Source organism: Nematolebias whitei, chromosome 21, assembly GCF_014905685.2.
Source record: "Nematolebias whitei isolate Nwh7 chromosome 21, NemWhi1, whole genome shotgun sequence".
Classification (NCBI taxonomy): domain Eukaryota; kingdom Metazoa; phylum Chordata; class Actinopteri; order Cyprinodontiformes; family Rivulidae; genus Nematolebias; species Nematolebias whitei.
The window spans coordinates 14,392,027-14,407,794 of NC_056518.1; the positions used below are offsets into that span (position 1 = coordinate 14,392,027).

The 15,768-nt window shown below is 39.0% G+C and overlaps 1 protein-coding gene across 1 annotated transcript in view; it reads right to left on the minus strand.

Annotated features, from left to right (window-relative positions):
* asap3 (ArfGAP with SH3 domain, ankyrin repeat and PH domain 3) overlaps positions 1-15,768 on the minus strand; it is a 25,964-nt gene that overhangs the window by 4,470 nt on the left and 5,726 nt on the right. The window contains exons 3-13 of the mRNA XM_037695085.1: positions 13,818-13,963; positions 12,597-12,671; positions 9,688-9,737; positions 9,140-9,263; positions 7,190-7,275; positions 6,855-6,930; positions 3,705-3,791; positions 3,360-3,469; positions 2,627-2,696; positions 2,433-2,520; positions 153-201 (exon numbers count right to left, since the gene is read on the minus strand). Of these exons, the coding sequence (XP_037551013.1) occupies positions 153-201; positions 2,433-2,520; positions 2,627-2,696; positions 3,360-3,469; positions 3,705-3,791; positions 6,855-6,930; positions 7,190-7,275; positions 9,140-9,263; positions 9,688-9,737; positions 12,597-12,671; positions 13,818-13,963 (961 nt within the window). The remainder of the gene's footprint in view (positions 1-152; positions 202-2,432; positions 2,521-2,626; positions 2,697-3,359; positions 3,470-3,704; positions 3,792-6,854; positions 6,931-7,189; positions 7,276-9,139; positions 9,264-9,687; positions 9,738-12,596; positions 12,672-13,817; positions 13,964-15,768) is intronic.

The window sequence follows — 15,768 nt, forward strand, 5'->3', positions numbered from 1 at the left end:
AACTTATGAGAACATTTCAAAGTTTCTGCATTTCAAAGTTTCTACAATGCAGGCTGTGTTTAGGTTAAAAGGAGTTAAACTTTAATAATGACAAATATGAGCTTCAAGGTAAATAGGCTTATGATGTGGCCCACAGATGTTTCGGTGCTTACATCATGCATTCCTGCTCATCTTCTGCCTGGAAATGATATGTGCGGGTACCTGCACATAAAAGAACATATGTAAATATGGTTGGCAGAAAAATCTAAATTGCCTTGTGGAACAAAAAGTGAACTAGAGAAATTTAATTTCCTGAGAAAATTCAGTGTGAATGCTTGTTGCAGAAGAACTTGCTGAAAAACAGCTGAAATTAGTTAAAAGAAATGCTTAATTTTAGCTTAAAATGAAGAAGACTAGATTATAAGAGAGCAGAAAGAACACATATTTGCTGAATTTGGTTTAAATAAGCAGAAATAAGCACAAAAATTAGCAAAAAAAAGTTGAAATTAGCTTAAAAAATAGCTGAAAAGTAATTGTAAAAGAAGAAAGAAGCCTAAACTACCAGAAGAAAATGGAAAGAGCTGAAATGAGCTCCAAAAATGTGGAATTAGCTGAAAAAGCTAAAAAAGTAGCTTAAAACAGCAAATAATAGCTGAAATAATAAACTAGCAGAAATAAGCTGAAAGGAGCATAACAAGCTAAAATTAACAGAAAGAAGTTAGAAGAAGCACAAAAACATTGTAGTTAGCAGAAAGAATCTGGAAGGAGCACAAAACAGCTGAAATTAGCTGAAAAAAACTGAAAAATGTTTAAATTTGCACAAGGGAGCTGAAAGACGCTGAACCCGAACAAAACGTAAAAGGAGCAGTAAAAGGTTGTAAACAGATCTAAAGATGTGAAGGATGTAAAATGAGCTCAATTCATTTTCTATTAGGAAAGAGGCAGAAAAGACTAAATACAGTAGTCTCTCACTACTTTACGATTGGACTTTCGCGGATTCACTCTTTTGCGGTTTTTCAAAATAAGATTGGACATGACACACAATTGGCTGATGGATGGATGAGCTGCACAATCGGCATGGATTTTTTATTTAAAATGAATTATTTTAAATTATTTAGCACCTGCTGCACCTGTGTACAGCCCACAGGTGAAGTGAGAAGTTCCCTCCAACAGCATGTCATGATCTCTGCTCTCTGCCACCTGCAGCTCTCTGCCACGCCCACTTCTTGTTGATGCAGTGCTGCTGTCAGGCAACAACAGCGCTGCAACGCCCGATAGATGAAGAAGCCACTGACAGCAGCATCAGCGCTGTCAGCTGACTGTCTTCTCGTGATAAAACGGAGGAGAAAGTCAGCTGTCTGTAGTCTGTACAGCTCGACCACAGGTGGTCTGAAGGCAGAGCAGACGTCTTCAGGCATGAGGCATCAGACAAGGGCAGTGCACAAAAATATTCAATAAAAGCACAATCACAGGTCCAAAATTATTTAAAATAAATTGTTTAAAATAATTTAGCACCTGCTGCAGCAGGTTATGGGTGAACTGTCCATTGGAGCATCAGGATATTTCCCAGTGGCCTGGCCGTTCGCCGAAAGGGACTAAAGGCTCGGTTCCGGTCGCGCTTGATTGTTTAAAATAAAGCTGCTCATGCGCCATGGATTGTTTATTTAAACTATTACAGTACAGTATTTAAATTTAAATTGTTTATTAACACAGAAGGAGGAAGATTGGGAGTGATGAGCACGAGTGTGATTACAGCCAGAAGTGGGCGTGGCAGAGAGCGCAGATCTTAACACGCTGTGCTCTTTTAGAGCGTTTAGAGTTTAGAAACATTGTTTAGAATATTGCAAGAGTGTGGGAAGAGTTTAAAATGTCTTAATATATAATATACTAAAATAAACTACTATTTACTACTTGTACTACTAATCCTACTTCACGATTTTTCACTTATCGCGGGTCTTCAGGGTACGGACACCCCGTGATAAACGAGGGACTACTGTACTACTTATGTACATAATTTCCTTCCATCTCATGTACCACATGAGCTGATAATGACAATAAAGTTTACTTGAACTTGGACATGGACTACTGTGTCCCTCCATTGTGATGTTTTTACTTAGCGCAGGGGGTGTGGTCCCCTAAACCCAGCGATAAATGAGGGACTGCTGTATTTCAAAAAGCTAAAGTTGCACCAATACCAAAAGTCAGAGCACCTTTCTCCTGAACGAGCTGAACGTTTTGATACGTGATTTGTTGAAATAGCGCAAAAGTTGTGGAACGAGCAAGATGCTGAAAAACGTACGGAAGAAAAATGGATCATAATAGTGTGAACGCTTCATAAACATTCACACAATGTCACGATCTTTATTTCTGTTATTGATAAACCAAAGAGGCACGCTTCAACACAGCTGCCTTTCATGCTCTTATTAAGAAAAAATATATGCAGAAGAACTTACTAGTGACCAAGTCAAAAGTCCTCTTGTCCTCTGGGTTGGGCCGGACCTGACAGGTGAGTAGGTTCAGCTTCGCTGGTGGTCGATTGATCTGAAAACAAGCAAACATCCAAAATAGATACAGAGAAATTGTGTTTTACGCATATACATTTGCTAAATTTTATTCCATGTAGCTAAGTTTTGTGAATACTCCTCACCGTACTGTGTGAAATAGTCAGGCACCCAAATTTGACTCCGCACTTCCTCTTCTGCCAAACCTTTCTGATCCTACAGGATGCAGGATTAATGAGAGAAATTAGGATATTATGACTTTACTGATACCATCCTGAGTTCTGTGCAACACCCTACGAGCTAGTAGTATGATCTATATACTACAGTACATTTAATCATGCGCAGTGTTTTCATCCTGACGGAAACACTGAATATGAGTTATGTTTTCAGTCTGTGACCTGAGAATTGACTCTCCTCCATTTGCCCTACTGAACCACATCCCCCTTCTTATCACACAGTACTCTGGCTCTGTGTGTGTGTGAGACAGAAAAAGCTGGATCTGCTCAGCTACTCTGCCAAAAAGCTCGTAAGGAGGGGCCCCGCTCGACTATTCATCTCACAGTAATGAAGACCAGATGGGGCAGGCAGAGCTGAGTCGGCCGTTCCCAGTTTGTGTTACATTCGCTCACTCTTGAAACGACCCTGATCTCTTCTGATTCTTTTTAAGTTGTGTTCACTTTGAAATATAAATGTAAAAATCTGTGACAAAGCTGGCTAAAGTTTACGAGCTCAAACAGGTTCCCCTGATAATCCACACTTTGTTTGTACTAACAGCAGCGACAATGCAGAGCTTCTTCTCTTGTCTTTAGTTACAGTTTGAACAATCCCACCATCATTACTCTTCTTTGGAACTTCTTAAAACCGTGTCTTTTCACGCACCCATCACTTTTCTTCAGCAGGAAGCCAGACTTCTCAGTGCCATACTTCTTGTTTCCCTGTGGTTGGTGGATGCTGTACCCATTGCCAGAGTTCTTCCTGTTCAGATATTCCTGGGAAACAAACAGGGATGTAGGACTTCACTTTGAAAGCATCACATCAGTGCTGCAGATGAAGAAGTTTAAAAAGCAAGACAGAACAATTGCAGCTAAACAGAACACTTTGATCAGCTCTCACCTGCAATCATTTTGTTCTTAAACTGATTAAATTAGGATGAACAATAAACCCACTAAATAGAAAAGTATTTTAATGAGTTTTACACATATGAAACTTTAGAAATGTGCATACTTCTTTGCCGTCCACTTGCAGAAGTAATTGAAGAGAATCCCTCAGCTGAGTGAGTTGTTTGACCTCCTCGTCCTGCTCCAAACGCATCTGCAACAAGCACCATAAGATTGTTAAACACAATAACAACTGGAGAAAATGCATTTCCTGCGAAAATACAGTGTGAATGCTTATAGTTGAAGAACTTGCTGAAAAACAGCTGAAATTAGCTAAAAAAAACACGCTGAATTGTAACTGAAATAGAACAAGCCTAAATCAGCAGAAAAAAGCAGAAAGAGTGTATATTTGCTGAATTACCGTAATTTCTGGACTATCGAGCGCACCTGAATATAAACCGCTCCCACTAAATAAATTTGAAAAATTCAATTTTGTACATATATATATATATGTCTATAAGCCACAGGTGTCCATGTTGTAACAGGAGATATTTATGCAAAGATTTTTTAAAACTTTTAATTAAATATGTACTGGTAACATATGCAAATACGTACAGTAAAAGTTTTTGCTGAACAGTGCCTGTAACGAGGCTGGTTAAAAATAAATAAATACAGTAGCCTACCAGGAAATGCTTAGTTTATGTGCAGCAGCTGTATTTCCTTCTTCGACAGATCGCATTTAACTTGAAAGCTGCATCATCTGCATTTTTTTTTATGTGTTTTCCATGAGGAGGGTGTTCATGAAGTGCAAAATGACTGACCTGAAGAATTTAGTGAGAGTGCATTTCATTTACGGTAGTTCAAAGTTTCATTGGTCCACTGTGACCTGTTCGGTAATTTCATTGGTCAAATTGTATTTTTGACCTTTATTTATACAGGTAGTGTTACTGAGTCATGAGGACCCACCCCTCAAGAGAGACGTGTACTGGGCAGCTATGTGAGCATGGTGTGATGAAGCTAAATGTTTTGGCGGCAGGAAGCTCGTTAGCCCGTCAAAAAAAATTTAAATAAAATAGCTGCAGCATTATATAAACTGCGGAGTTCAAAGCATGTGAAAAAAGCAGCAGCTTATAGTCCGGTAATTACGGTAGGTTTAAGTTAGCAAAAATGTGCAGAAAAATTTGGAAATTAGCTAAAAAACAAAAGCTGAAATTAGCAAAGAGTAGCTGAAAAGTAGCTGAAAAGGCAGAAAGAATCTTCAACTACCAGAAGCAAATGGGAAGAGCTGAAATTAACTAAAAATGTGGAATTAGCTGAAAAAACTGAAATTAGCATAAAACAGCTAAATAGTAGCTGAAAAGAGCAGAAAAAGCTTAAACTAGCATAAAAAAAGCTGAAAGGAGCATAACAAGCTGAAATCACCACAAAGAAGTTAATTCGGTTGAAAGTTGCAAAATTTACCAAGAAAAACTTGAATTTATCTGAAAACAGCTGAAATTAGCTAAATAAAAAGCTAAAAAAAAAGGCAGCTGAAACAGTAGAACAAGCTTAAATTAGCAGAAGAAGGCAGAAAGAACACATATTTGCCCAGTTAGTTTGTAAGAAGCAGAAATAACCACAACAAAGAGGAAATTATCTGAAAAAAACTGAAATTAGCCAAAAACAGCTGAGAAGTAGCTAAAAATTCAGAAAAAGCTTAAATTACTAGAAGAAAGTGGAGAGCACATTTTTGCTGAATTAGGCTGAAAAAAGTTTAAATGAGTGCAAAAAATGTGGTATTAGCTGAAAAGGCTAAAATTAGCATAAAAACAGCTAAATAGTACCGTAGCTGCAATAGCAGAAAAAGCTGAAACTTGCAGAAATAAGCTGAAAGGAGTATAACAAGCTGAAATTAGCAGAAAGAAATTAGAAGAAGTACAAAAAAGTTGTAGTTAGCAGAAAGAATCTGAAAGGAGCACAAAACAGCTAAAAAAACAGCTGAAATTAGCTGAAACAAATGTTTAGATTTGCAGAAGGAAGCTGAAAGAAGCTGAAGCAGAACAAAATGTGAAAGGAGCAGGAAAATGTTGTAAACAGATCTAAAGATTTGAAGGATGGAAAATGAGCTCAATTCATTTTCTAAGAAAAATTAATGAAAAAAATAGAAATATGAAAGAAAAATAATTATTTTATTTAATCTGGGTGTGGAACAACAATACATGGGAGTTTTGTGTAATGCCCTAAAATAATGCTAAGCAGAGCTCATTATTTTTATATACATTTTTTAAATTAAGAAGTAATATGGCCAATCTCACATCAGTCAGTTTTAGTGAAATTATTTCAGTTTTATTTTTCTGGTACGGTGGTGCAGATTTGACCTGCATTTCCTTCTTAAGGCTGAACAGTTCATGTCTGAACAGGTCAGAGATCTGCCTTGGATCAACCAGAAAAACATGTAACGCTCCCAGGATCACAGCTAACTGCCTGTTTCCACAGCTCTGCCCAGAAACTGGGAATAAAGCAAAGTGGAAACCAAACTGGAGACCAGTGGTTGAAGAAACAGGCATGCGGGAGGGAAAGTATGAAAACAAGGGAACATTTCAGCTATGAACATGGAAAGTGAGGTCAATAACAGTATATTCTGTAAGTTTAACTTGGGGGGTGGGGAGTGTAAACAGAAAGGAAACAGACTTTGGTTTTAACTGTTTTGACAGTAAAAGAGAAACTAATCCAGAAAGAAGGAACTAAGACAGTGAAAAAAGCTTTTGTGCACTTTATCTATGACAAAGTACAATCCATTTTTGTGTCTCTATAGGAAATAAAAACAACAAAAAAATGCCTAAGTGAGTGTGCGGCTGGTTAGATTGAAGGCAAGATAACTCAAATATGTGAGGTTTGTGCATGTGTGGCATTCTGGGATAGCATCAGTTCGAGTTAGTCGGAAGAACGCACAAAGACCAAGTTGTTCCAACTTGACTTTTATTCCTCCAAAATCAGAGCAAAGCTGGGTAATACTACTAAAGCTATCATAAACTACAGTGCACAATTGCAGCTATTGTGCATAAATATTATTTATTTCTGTTTCAACATTATTTATAAAAAGAAGTATTTTCTAAGGCACAACCTTATATTTATGCATGAACAGGACGTAATGAGACATAAAGTGAGGACAGATGTCGTACATTTCCTCTTGTGTGAATCAGGTAAGGAGGGAAATTCCCATAATAAAAAAAAAAAGATTTTATCCACAGAATGAAGAAGCTGTAGGAAGATAAAAACGACAACAGCTGCTGTTTACCGTGTGAATAGAGGAAGCAAGTTTCTCAATGAAGGGAGAGAGATTCTCTGCAGCTTTCAGCCCATCCTGAAAGAAACTGAAATCAGACGAGAAGTGATGAGTCATGAAACATTTTGGTTCTCAGCAACAAAAACATCACATGCTCATGATGTATATACTCAGCTCCCACATAAAGTGCGTCAATGGTTAACAGAACGCATCCAAGCCAACTAGCTTCAAAACATGTGCACAGTTCCCCTCTGAGCACAGCTCTGATCAGATCCACATGGTTTTCTGCCAGCTTCAACCTATTTCAGATGAGCTATCTGACATTAAAAAAGTTAGCTGAGACTGACCTGAGCTGGGCCTGGAAGAACTTGATGAGGCTTTGGAGAAGGTCGGGACCCTGACGCACTTTCAGCTCCTGGATCTTCAAAAGATACTAAAAACAGAAACATAAAGAGTTCAAACGGATGCTCTAAACCGTAAAGCTTGAAAGAAAAAAAAGAGCATGAAGTCAAAATTGTGAGCAGTAAAAACAAACGTTTCACATCGGAGACGTAATAGATCCTGTTCTGTACATGTTTGTGTTTGGCTGCACACTTTGTAACTTTAAGTGGGTTCAAAGGTCATTTATCTCATTTCAACACTCCAAGCGCTCACTGAACTTGAAAGAATGAAAGACTTCACAGAACGAGATAACACGATCTGCACCATTAAACACAGTCTGAATCCACCTGTCTCTACTAGCAGCAGTGAAGTTTTAAACTGCGTATGTGCGTTGTAATAAATATTTGTATTTGTGTGAACAGAGGAGGGAAGGAAACATACTGTATTCATTGTTTCTTTTGCTTATGATTGATCAAATATGTTAAACAAAACATGAGAAGCACATGCAGAGGGAGCCTTTTGCTGCAGAATATCACTCCATTCGGGAGCTTGCATTATTCTAAGGGCTGCAGTGGCTCAGTGGGCTGCAGGTTTGAGTCAAAGTTGCATCAGAATGGGCATTTGGTGAAAAATTCTTGCCAAATCTGTCATGCACGTTTGCTGGCTCCCCCTGCAGAAGGGAGCAGCCGAAAGAAAAATGACAAAAGGCACTTGCATTATTAGTCACGGTTTGTTTTTTGTCTTTTATTTTGAGTTTTAGGATGAAATATTAAGTAACCTATGAGAGGATCTGTGTGCGTTTTGTGATCCTTGTGTCGTCTGTCCTGCTCTCCTCAGTGTTTATCCCTCATGTGATCAACTCCTGCCTCTGCCGCCCTCCCTCAGGTGTTTGTGTTTTATCCCCTCGTTAGTGTTTTGTATTTAAGCCTGCGTCTCTACGTCCCCCGTGTCCGTGCATTGTCCTGAATGGCGTTATGGTTTTGTATTCCTCCACGTCATCCCAGTGATTATGCAAGTTTGCTGCACGTCAGCTTTGATTTCAATTATTAAAAATATACCCTTCATTTAATCCTGAGTTCTCCGAGTCCTGCCTGCACACGGGTTCTACCAAACAACAGAATCATAACAACCTCCACTGCGCCCTTTTTTAAATAAAGTCTGGCTGCGAGCAGTAACTTTTGACTGAGACTCCGGGGCTCCTTTTTTTCATCCTGAGTAAGTTTTCTCTTGGTTTATATTCTTTGCACTGGCCTTTAATGCACTAGCTAAGCTAACACGGGGTTTTAAGAAGCCTTCCTCACAGGTTAGTCGTCTTAAAGTCTCAGAGGAGTGACGAGGGACACACGGAGATCCCTGGAAAAGCATGGCTCCTCTCTGGGGCTCCCGGGTGGCCTCCCAGCTATTGATGCAATGATTCGCAGCCTTCCTGCCTCTTCCGCTTGGGCTGGTTTTTAATTAAAATCCTACTCGTCTGGTAAGCTTCATGGTAATTTGGTGCTTGTTGACTTCCTCTGCAGTTATAAGAGTTGGAAGTGGCGTTAGCTCTCTCAGCGACAGCATGCTAGGTGAAGTCAGTCAGCTGATTTCTACTCCCTGTGAGCAAACAACACCGTCAGTGTGATTCTCCACATTTTCCTTCAATTTGTTTATCAACTACACATGTTTTTGCTTTTCAAGAAGAAATGTTCAAATACCTATAAACCAGTTCTACTGGATCTCTTCTGTAACAGCTACAGCTATCATTTTTACTTGACTTTCTGAAATGTCTTTATAACTGCTCTTGAGACAGAAAAAGCTGACGATAGATGGAAAAAAGAATCTGTAAAGCAGACCACCCATATGAGCTAAAAGAAACCTGCTGCAGGTAAGCAAAAAGTGTCTGGGTTGAATATTTTCACTGGCTCTGATCCCCCCACCTCACACATTTGCAGCTGGAAGATCCGTCTCTCTCTCTCCATGTCCTCCACTCCGTCCGATCCCTCTGACTTGATCAACCCCAGCTGCTTTGTCTTCTCCTTCCTCTCCTTTTCCAGCTTCCCTCTGAGGAGGGGGAAGGAGAAGGAAAGACAAAAATAAAACAGACAAAAGATTATTCTTTTTCATGTGCATGTGTCACCTGTTTTGAATATATCCACTTGTCTGGTTTAGTCTAAAAACGAACTTCCTTGACTAAGATGCTGACGGAAAAACAAGAAGAAGTGTAACCTCCTTATGATATTATTAAATACTTAATAATGTCAAATTACAGCTATAACGATGCCTCAGCCATATTTTATACTAATGCAGAATGCCTAAAAGGAATAAAGTATTACTCTTACAGCCTATGCTGTTGTAACTTCAACTAAAACATCATTTTGTTCTAGAGAAATCACATCTGCCTAACATTTCAAATACTTGAGATCATAAACATTACTGCAATCAAATTTAGCAGCAGAATATTAGAAAACAAAACAAGGTTCATTACAATTTCGTGTCGTAATCCTTCCACCTCTTCTCCATATGTTTCTTGAGTTCCTGACAGAAGAGAATGGAGACATAATTATGACTTTCATAAAGTTGGCTTCTCTTGCCAAACAGGATCCCAGTGGCACTTTGCCATGCTTCCTTATAGCATGAAGTTCAACGCAGCAGAGCAATCATCTCTTTAAAGTCAGGGCAGTGACAGGAGCTTACAAAAGGTATTAGCTTATTACTGGTTTGTTGGCAAATCAAAAACAGAGCGAGACAGAAATGTTCAGCACTGGAAAGTAGCTCAGTTTATACCCAAGCTTACTTAATCTGTATAAATAACATCATTTTATCCATCGTCTTAGTCAGCTCAACAGTGTCTCAAACCCAGACAGAAAGATTTTTATTTAAAAGTAAAATAATTCACCCTCAAAATGTACTTTGATTTTTGTCAATATAATCCACAAATACAATACAGTCCACAAACCTGATGCTGCCTTTTTATATGAATACTGTGCAGCTGCGTAAATACCGTAATTTCCGGTCTACAAGTCGCTACTTTTTCACAGGCTGTGTACCCCGCAGCTTACAATTAGGCCTGTCCAAATAAACAATAAATCAATTAATCGCATGATAAATGAAAATTATCAACCTCATTTTCATTTATCGGCTTTATCGTTTCTTCGTGTCTCTCTCTTTCGACTGAAGACACTGGATGACAAAAAGCTCAACTCTGGTGCTCTTCACTGACCCCTCCCTTTCTCTTCTCTTTAAATCCATTTAAACTCCTATTTTTCTTAAAGAGATGCGCTGCTCGCTCCCTCACTATCCATCCTTTGGTTCAAACAGTCTTGTACTGCCATCTAGTGGTCAAAAAAGGTACTACACACAAAAATGTACCAACATTTCTTCTTAAAATTGACATTACTAATTATTGTCAAATTTCAAACAATATTATTGTTTATCGCAATAATTTCTGAGACAATTAATCGCCCAGCAAAATTTATCGTGACAGGCCTAATACAATGCTGCGGCTAATTTATGGATTTTTTTTTTCCTGACGGGCTAACGAGCTTCCTGCCATCAAAAACATTTAGCTTCATCACACCCAGGCACTCGCATAGCTTGCCCAATACAGATCTCTCTTGGGGGGGCCTCGTGACACAATGAGACTACCTGTATAAATAAAGGTTAAAAAATGCCTGACCAATGAAATTACTGAACAGGTCACAGTCGAACCAACGAAACTGGGAGGGGAGAACGAGGGGTGGGGGGATCCTCCCCATGCACAGAGAATGTGAGGGGGGACTCCCCTGCATGTGCAGAGCAACTTTTGCTCCACAGATCACAAACTTGCTGCAGGAGGAAAATGAAGATAGTGATCAATGACTTCCTGGTAGGCTACTGTATTTTTTTCGACAATGACAGAGAGAGGACGTGTGTGATGAAGGTTTTCTGAGGCTGTTCAATTCTGAGGCTGAAGAAGACGACTTCAGTGGTTTTAGTGCACAGGAGGAAGATGAACATAGCGATCAGTGACTTTTCCTGGTACGCTACTGTAATTTTTTTTTTTAACCAGCCGTGTTAAAGGCATTTTTCAGCAAATAACATTTGTGTATGTTACTGGTACGTATTTAATTAAAAGTTTTAAAAATCTTTCTGTGTAAATATTTCATATTACAAAGTGAACACCCGCAGCTTATACACAAGTGCGGCTTATGTAAGTACAAAATTGCTAGTTTTTTATTTAGTGCGCACAGCTTATAATCGGGTGCACTCTATAGTCTGGAAATTACGGTAAAGATAATCTGACCATACTGTTGATAAAAACATTTCTGTGAGACATTCCCTTTTTGTCTACGATATTAAAACTCAGCTATGCAAAGAGCAGAATATTCAGGTTGTAAGAAACAAAACAGCCACAAATCCATGTTTATATGAGTTTGTTGTCAGTTTTGTATCCAGCCTAAACTTTTAATATATTTGTTTCTATTCATCATTTCCACCTTTTTGGTCTTTTTAGATGTAGAAACCAAAAACATCCCACTACCCAGTCTCTAATACAAATATAATGTTCTGCAACAAGTCAATGTTTTGAAGAGTGATGTCAAATGTTCAAATGGATGGAGCTTCATTTTCACTTTCAGGTAGTGATGGTTCTCTAAACAAGTTCTTATTTAGCGAGAGAAAGTTGGATGTGTACTTTATGTACTGAAAGTAGCATTCATTGAAAGAAATCCTGGAGACAAAATCTTAAGGTTATACTTGGACAGAATGTTGAGCCATCAGTTCTCTTTGCTGTCCCATCTCCTTCCACAAGTTATTTTACTATCTTTATCATTTTTACTGGAACAGTTGTAATGTTGGCTGTATTTTCTCACAGCCCTGGCCAGCAGCTCCTCAGCAGACCTGAGAGCAGCTCACTGCCTTCACTTTACATAAACAAACATCCACAAAGTTCTGACCAGTCACACAACGCTCACCGCAAAGTGTTTTGAAAACTAGTTGTAACGTCGGTGGTTGGTAAAAGTAGAAAAATACAAAAATTTTGTCACACATCCACATCGGCGAAATACAAGAATGGGGCTTCTCACTGAAAAGTTATTGGGTTGTTTGTTAGTATAAATGTTAGGCATGACTCTCAGCTACCACCACACTAAATCATAGCTCAATATCTGAGGAATTAACTGAGGTATAACCATTTTTGTGTTTGCTTAAGTCTATTGTCTTTGGGGGACATCGTGAATTAGGATGACTCTAAAGGTTAATCAGTTGTAGCTGTACATCCAATGAGTACTTTCACCAAGTTTCATTATAATCTGCCCAGTGGTTTATATTTATATTTTGCTAACAGAAAACAAACACACAGACATACTCAGGTTGCCCGCTTTTCATGGCAGTGGGCGATACAGACTTCCTACTCACTAATCTACTGTCCCGGAGTTCTGACTTCAGCACGTTCTCCAGAGGAAAGGCCATGATGTTGTTGAGGTTTTGCACCTGAAAAATATAAACAAGCAGCAAATGAGCGAGGAAACCACACATCCAGTGAGATGAGCAATCTCAAAAAAGTGCTAATTTCATTCAGCCAACTCTACTGTATTGCCCAATGGACTTTCAGTTTTGGGAATGGGAATGAACAATCCCCAAAACACGGTGACGCAGACATTTTGAACTTGTGAGTCATCCAAAGAAAGTCCTGGACATTACTCTGCACCACTACAAGTCTTAGGTCCAAGTGATGCAATCACTTTAATGTGCTGTTTGTGTTACAGTAAAGAATGAGCTGAAGTTAAGTGAACGGAAATAACATGAACCGTTATTGGATCTGGAAAGAATGAATCACAAAACACCAAGAATGACCCCGACAGGCTGCACTTTACAGTAATACATGTAGATGATTAACACTAATCCCTGGCCTGCAGATAAATCAAATCATTATTTTTAGCTAAGGTCATGGTACATAAATTATTAATTATTTCCATAAGTTCCCAGTTAACCACATGCAGATTTAAAGTCTCTGTAAATGTCACTGCAGGTTTTTCAAGGTGAATTACTGCCAAGCTGCTTTCCACTCTGGAGATAAATAATGTCAAACCATTTCCGGGAGCTGATGGCGGCGCTAACCTTGCATGTATTGACACAGAGGCCTGGAGACCAGAAGGACTGCTTTGGATGGCAGCCAACCTCTGAGGTAACTAGTTGATCATACATTTAGTTCTTCCACGGGGAAATACCAGCTCCCAGTGTCAACACATGACAGACGATCAATGCATGAACGCTTCTATGCACACTGCACAGGACAATGCTGATTCTGTTACATACTTCTTTAAAAGGAAAACCTTTCCTTTAGTCTTTTGGATGCACTTTTCTGCTGTGAGGCCCTGACTGAAACCTGGGAGGCAGTGTGCATGGAGATTGTGTTGTGTGCTGGATCACACATGGAGGTCTGGGATGAATTATCATCGCCATAGAAACTATCAATGGGACAGTTCCGGACCTCCAGAGTCAAAAGTCTCAATGCATCACGTTCAAATCCCTCCAGAATTTAAGTTTGCAGTCGTTCTTGTCTAAATATTTTGCCTTTATTATGAATCACTCGGTCTTGTGTTCATTCTACTTTCCATCTGCTCTTTCTTTCCTCACCAGATTTTTGAAGAGTGCTGTGACCTCTCTGGTAAACACAGCCAAGTTGAGGAAGCCTGTGGAGATTTCATTGTTGTCCTGGGTCAGGTGGCTATTCCCCAAGTTCTCCAGCAACTCAATATACTGCTCCTTGTTTTCCACATGTGCTGCAAAAAAAAAAAACATTTGTGAGCATCAATACAGACAATAATACAAAAAAAAGACTTCAATTATAAAGGCAGAAAATCTGACAACGGTGGACAGACTTGTCCTGTTGCTTTGAACCTATTTTAACGAGACAGACATGTGGGAGAAATTAGTTCGGGTTTACACCCCCTGTGGTACAAGTGACAGGCAGACACATAGAGACCCATAATTCTCTTGACTTATAGGTCCCTCTATGAAGGGTCAGAACCTTTAGTAAGTTAGAAGTTAGTTTAATTTATATGACAGAAAAGAATATGAGCTTTACTGCACAACAGCAGGTTTTGTTTTAGAGCAAGACGACAGAGAAAGCAGCAGGTCAAGCAAAGAACATGTGATTTTCTGTTAAAATATCCGGGCACTATATTATATGCAGCATTGGGTAAGTTCTTAAATCATCTCTCATGTTTTTATATGTGGCTTCCAAGAAGCCAGGGTTTCGTGTAATCTTTTAAAGAAGGAGTTCTCAAACGTTGTTGGGTTCAGGGACCCCTCATAACCCTCATGTTTATGCAATAACGTTCTTCGATTTGTCTCTTTAACGCAATGGAAACATTTATGCAACATAAATATTTAAGCTCTGTTCTTTAATACTGTTAATACAATTTTTACACTTTTAAACATTGGGTATTTTTCATTCAAGACACAATTAATATATTTTTTTAAATTCCAGCTTCCAAAAAGTTTTGAGAAAATTAACAGTATCACTTTAAAACTTTACTGAACAGAATCATAACAGCTGTAGTCATACCAAGTAACAGGGCTTCATTTGTAAACTGGTCAATGCCAGAATGTAAATAGCAGGCAGGCCGGGGGGTTGGGTGTGTCTGGGGGTCCTCCCCCTGAAAATTTTGAATAAAGTAGATGTGATTTCCTGCATTTTGGTGTATTTTAACAGGTTGTTAAACATCTACGTGCTTAAATTTTGTTTTGCTTTGGTTTTTTTTTTGTGGATCCCCAAAGCTTTGCTGGCCTTTTTCCCTATTTCTCAAAGATATGACTTTATAGACATTGATATATTTCTATTGTCCCCCTCGTGTCCCCTTTTCTCACTTTTTTAATACACCCTGCAAAATATGCTGTCATGGTCAAAAAGGAAAGCGTTGTAGTACATAAGATGTTTGCACCTTTCAAACAACAAGCAGCTGAGTCACCATGGATGATTTTACAGATGACCTTTAACGACCAGATCCCACTAGAAAAACTAAACTCCCCGACTGATCTCCCAGAACGCACACGGACTCACAAGCTGCAGCATGCTGGCAGAAAACGTGTACTTGTAGTTTACAGGAAGAGAAAATGACACAAAAGAAATCCTCACAGTGTGTGTTCTTGCATGTGTGACACATTATCAGATCAGTCAGAGCAGCACTGGGGGTGTAGTGGGTGTACAACTTTATTTATGACGTTCATCAGACTGTCAGTCTACAATTAACCTCAGAAGTAATTAAGGGATTCCACAACATAATGAATGAGCATGAAATAGGCTTCCAGTGACCACATTGCCCCGTTCCACTTAGGCGCACAGGAAGAAGGAGAATAAAACGTAATGATGGAGCACTTCTCCATAGATGCCACATCAATGATGACTACAGCTGGTTGCCTAATTCTGTGCTGCTAGCTTATTTTTTATTTAAAGTTTGAATTAACGCCTTTGAATAAATCATTAAAGGTTTATTGTTATTGTAATAGGGCAGCATGGTGGCGCAACTGGTAGAGCTGCTGCCTCTCAGTGAGCAGGTCCTTGGTTCAAACCCCGGTCCAGGGG